Below are 5,459 nucleotides of genomic sequence, written 5' to 3' on the forward strand. Positions count from 1 at the left end.
AATTTCATCCATACAAACATTACAATATCTCTTAACAGTCACACAAATTCCATAAATATGTCAAAAGTCTTACAGTCATCAAACTCATATTATCTTTTCATTAAACTTGAGAAAACCACAACCCAACTTTTAACAATCTTATTTCAAGGCCATATTTTGCCAAAGCATGACAATCTGTGCTCAGGCTGGTAGTTCTTGCAGGCACTAGCCAGAAAGAAAGATCTCCAAGCTAACCTGGTTGGCTTGTGGGGTTGATGAGGGAAAATAATTATAAAAGATAACTCTGTTTATCAATGATGACTAAACATATGACCAAGAGGAAGTTAAAATATGTGTCCAGGGACAAAAACGGTACAATCTATATTTTGAACTATATGCATCTACTCCTGCGTACTGAATTCTGTATGAATAAAGAAGCACCATGAATGCCAGTCAGTCAGGATGCAAGATTCTTTTGCCCCTGTGCTGGACTCACTCCTTGTTTTCTGACTCCATGTATCCTCTGTGGGACCTGACCATAGCCGGGGCTGGCCTCAATAACAGGGGATTGGTAGAGTGCTTAGCTAGCATGTATGAAGCCTTGTGTGTTCATCCCCCAATACCACACAGACTGGGTATTGTGGAAAATGCCTGTAACACAGACTTTGTGTGGTGGCATACACTTGTAATCCCAGCACTTGGGAGGTTGAGGCAGGAGGATCATCCTCAGCTACATAGAGCATCTGAGATAATCTCGGTTTCTTGAAAATCTGCCTCAAAAACATACATACATAGATACATACATAGATACATACATACATACATACATACCAACAGACAGATAAATAAACACTTTAATTTTTTGTACATTGGTGCAAAATACAATGCACATAAAATCATTCAGATAACTAGTTTGGAATATGTGAGCATTGCCGTTGCAAATATACATATATACAAAGCAGATTCTGTCAAATAAATTACAGTGCATTCAAGTTTACATGAAGAGTCACCTTTTGTTGCATTTTAAGAAATTCTTAGTGGCATGTGTTCTGTGAGAGCATGCCAATGGTTAGAAACCTGCTGCTTGATGGTCCTCAAGTTGTTTGCATCCATAAATATCTGCATGTAAGAATTGTCTCAGCCATTGTCTCTATGATCCAAGGATTACTTTCCTTATTGAAATCTAAATTAGAGAAGTTATTTTGTTCTTCCCCAATGCTTTTCTATGACTTCTAGTTTCTCCTTATCTCTGCAAATCTGTGGTAAAACCTCATGAGTTTTTTCAGCGCGTCTTTCATGTCTCTGTTCCTTAGGGTGTAAATGAGGGGGTTGAGACTTGGAGTGATGATGGTGTAAAAGAGGGTGAGGAACTTGCCCTGGTCCTTAGAGGCCTTGTTACCAGGCTGTAGGTACATGTAGATAATAGTTCCATAGAATATGGAGACGACAGTGAGATGAGACCCGCAGGTGTTCACTGCCTTTTGCTGCCCCGCCTTTGACTTCATGTTGAGCACCGTTTTGGCTATGTAGCCGTAGGAAATAAGAATGAGCATGAGGGGGGTAAGGACAATGACAATGCCAAGAGCAAAAACAGACATTTCAACCGCTGTGGTGTCTACACAAGCTATCCTGACCATGGCTGGCAACTCACACAAGAAATGGTCCAGAAGGTTGTGTCCACATCGAGGCAGGTTGACAGTGAGTGTGCACAACACCACTGAGTTGGCCAAACTAATGCTCCAGACCACGACAATCATCTTGACACACAGGTGTGGATTCATGATTACAAAATAGTGCAAGGGCTTACAAATGGCCGTGAACCGGTCATAGGACATGACAGCCAGGAGAAGACACTCAATGGAGCCCATCCACATGTATACATAAAGCTGAACCACACAACCCACAAAGCTGATGGTCTTTTCAGGTCCCCACAAGTTAACCAGCATCTGAGGGACGATGCTTGTGGTGAAACACAAGTCCAGGAATGATAAATTCCTGAGGAAAAAGTACATTGGTGTGTGGAGATTAGGATCCAGGAGGGAGGCAAGGATGATGGCAGTGTTACCCACCAAGGTAATGATGTAAAAGAAGGTGACAACTCCAGAGAGGACCATTTCCAGGTGAGGGTGGTCAGAGAAGCCAAGCAGGATAAAAACATGCAGCGCACTCTGATTGCTTGTGTCCATAGTCTTTCCGTGTTTATATTCTACAGTAAGAAGAGAAGGAGAGGGAAGCAGAGGGGAAGTAGGGGGCAGGGTGACAGGGAAGATAAGAAATAAATTGTTAATGTAGACTATGAAAGTAACTGGTAACATACAGAACTAGCTTCAGGGAAAGAAATTAGTTAACAATTGAAAGAATTAATGAATGAAAGGTGCCTATTATAGCCAAGTTGTCTTGTACCTGTTGAGGGGCCTTTGCTGGCAAGGGAGTTTAATATTAGACATTTATTTTTATCTAGATGACCTCATCTCAGAGTCTGGAATTCTTCACGTGAATTTTTTAATGTTTGGAAGTGGTAGGGCTGTAACATAACATGACTCTTTGGTTTTTTATGAAGGTAGAGCATAGTGAAGATGCTCTCTTACTTGGTCAGTGAAGTCATGTATAAAATTTGGCTGGTTTTTTTTTTTTGGCTGTTTTGTTAATGTTGGATTAAGAATAGAAGTATTCCATAGAGGACCTTTGGTGCTCCCATTTATTATGTAAGTGACATAGAAATTTCCCCAGGTCTCTCTCTCTTCCCATGTGTTCAGCCTTTCTTCTTATGAAATCTGATGAATTTGAATACAAAATATACTTTATATAGCTCACTTTTAAAAATTCTACCCTCTATCATCCCAATAGAAGCTAGTATGATACCTTGTCTTGGTTCTAGGCTAATGCTCTCACGCTGTCACCCAGGGCTTCTCACTCATGTGCTTAACATGAATCAGCTGATTTATAAGTACTCTTATTTTGAAAGATTACCTTGGTAAGCCTGCATGCTTTGGTACCTGTGTAAGGCTCACTATTTTTATATTATATTTGAATTCTCACATTCCCTATTGGTCTTCTCTTTCTTCAAACATTTCAATATTATTCCTATCTAAGGCCCTGTATCTTCCTTCCTGGGGAAAAATTGATTGTTTTATTTATTTATTATCTGTTAATGCTTGCCATGGTTAAAAGGCACATATTAGAACTCAGACAGACATTCTTTCTCTTTCATTGATTATGCATTCAGAACTCTTGCAAGGACCCAAGATGAGAAGGAGTTAAAGAACTTGTATTCAGGAGTTTGAATTCCAGAAAAAAAAAAAGACATTGACTGTGTGACACATGCAAATTGTACAAAATCCTACCTTCAGGACAAGGTCGAGCAAGGTGAGCTTTTGGTGCCTGCTCTTTTAATAAATATTTTCTCTGCTTGTTGGGTTGTGTTACATGGTATTGTGAATGTTGTAGAGCTGAAACTTCAGTTTCTGTGGCTGAGCATGGATTTCCTGCTCTGGTTCATGTATATGTCATGGCCTGGCTGTCAGTGGCTTCTCTGGTCCTCTTCGCAGTGTGAGTTTGTACTATGATGCCTAAACCTCTAAGTAGAAGATGGAAACTACTTGTTCTTTGAATGTCTAGCTCTAAGCATCCATTTCTGTGTCCTTAGTCTGGTATGTTGAATCTACTTTCTTCTTATATATTTAAATATCCCCTTGATTCTATAGGTTTTGTGGCATTCCCTGCTATGGTGGAAGAGAAACTACCTCCTGAAGAACTGTACTATCCTCACAATCTTTTATAAATGTTCCCACTGGCTTGATTGTATACAGGACTTGTAGTACAAATTTATCGTTGTGCTGTAAAACTATAGGGGGCTGTGCACTTCTATGGGAGATTTCATAGACACTCAAGAGTAGATTGCTCAAATGGGACATTGTGCAAGCCTGTAATCCCAGCACTTGGGAGGCAGAGGCTTGAGTTTGAGGTTACCAAAGAGTCTAAGGGAGCCAAGACAATACAGAGAAATGCTTTCTTGAAAAACCAAAAACCAACCAACCAACCAACCAACCAACCAACCAATCAACCAACCAACCAAAAAGGAGTAGAATGCTCTTTTGGTAACTGTTTCCTTTCTCCTAAGCATGATAAGTTTCACACTTAAAAATAAATCTTCCGGGCTGGAGAGATGGCTCAGTGGTTAAGAGCACTGCCTGCTCTTCCAAAGGTCCTGAGTTCAATTCTCAGCACCCACATGGCAGCTCACAACTGTCTGTAACTCCAAGATCTGGTACTCTCATACTAAGGCACATAAAAACTAAAATTAAATAAAATATTAAATAAATCTTCCTTTTTTCTCTTTTAATTTTAATTTTTTATGTATTCATTTATATTATTATACATATATACAATAAACTACCTACAGCAAGAAGAATCATGAAACAATCAGGAATTAAGTAAATGCTACATTCAAAGTATTTTGGATATTTGTATTTGGCAGCTTTGAAGAAACCATCTTTCCTATCTTGGTGCATCCAAAATTCTGAATGTAAATCAATATCTATCATATCTCATCACTATCAAATTAAAACAACTATCTAGACCTAAAAACACCTTAACCCCTAAACAACTAAGCTTAATTGTAAAACTAAAGTATATGATCTTCAACCCCATCAGAGACTTGAGAAGGAACAAAATTAATTACCTGAGTAGGCAGAGAGTGCAGGTTAGCAGCTCACAAAACGAGAAGATGATGGAGACAGAATTATACCTGACTTCTCAACAGAGACTATGAAACCAGAAGGGCCTGGGCAGATGTCACGCAAACATTAAGAGACCACAGATGCCAACCCAGACTACTATACCCAGCAAAAGTTTCAATCACCATAGATTGAGAAAACAATATATTCGATGACAAAACCAAGTGTAATCAGTACCTAGCCACAAATCAAACCCTACAGAAGGTACTAGAAGGAAAAACTCCAACTCAAAGAGGCTAACTACACCAGGAAAAAACAGGAAATAAATAACTCCACATTCTGAAATCAAAAAGAAAGGAAAACCCCACACACTTTTCCACCACCAACATCAAAATAAAAGGAACAAGAAAAAGAAATCGTTCACTTTATGTCTCATCTCTTCCAATCTGTGTGATACCAGAAAAATGTAAGAAAATTCCTGAGTTCAGTTTTCCATAAGAAAATTATTGGGGACAGTAGAAACTGCTATTGTAGGGGCTAAAAATCAAATGAACAAAAAATGTGAGTGGCTTATAATAAATCAGGGGCAAAAGAATTTCTACAAAAGTAATTTATAATCATCATACAAAACGTGGGTTAAGATTGTCTAGCATTTTCCCAAACACTGGAAAAACTTCAGGAAAACAGACATGATCTCTTAGATTCTTATCTCTAGCCATTTGATCTAATACAACTTCCAATATATTTATCTGTTTTTATTTGTTGTTTTTTTTTGAGACAGGCTTTCTCTGTGTATCCTTGGCT

At 38.7% G+C, this 5,459-nt stretch overlaps 1 protein-coding gene across 1 annotated transcript; it reads right to left on the reverse strand.

The window, feature by feature from the left end:
- Positions 1-1,211: 1,211 nt before the first annotated feature.
- On the reverse strand, positions 1,212-2,165 carry OR2W1 (olfactory receptor family 2 subfamily W member 1; the record flags this gene model as incomplete). The annotated part of the gene is made up of 1 exon (XM_084794780.1): positions 1,212-2,165. The coding sequence occupies one exon, from the start codon at positions 2,163-2,165 to the stop codon at positions 1,212-1,214; it is 954 nt and encodes a 317-aa protein (XP_084650906.1).
- Positions 2,166-5,459: the final 3,294 nt, after the last annotated feature.

This window comes from Acomys minous, assembly GCF_964271855.1.
Source record: "Acomys minous genome assembly, chromosome: 9".
Taxonomy (NCBI): domain Eukaryota; kingdom Metazoa; phylum Chordata; class Mammalia; order Rodentia; family Muridae; genus Acomys; species Acomys minous.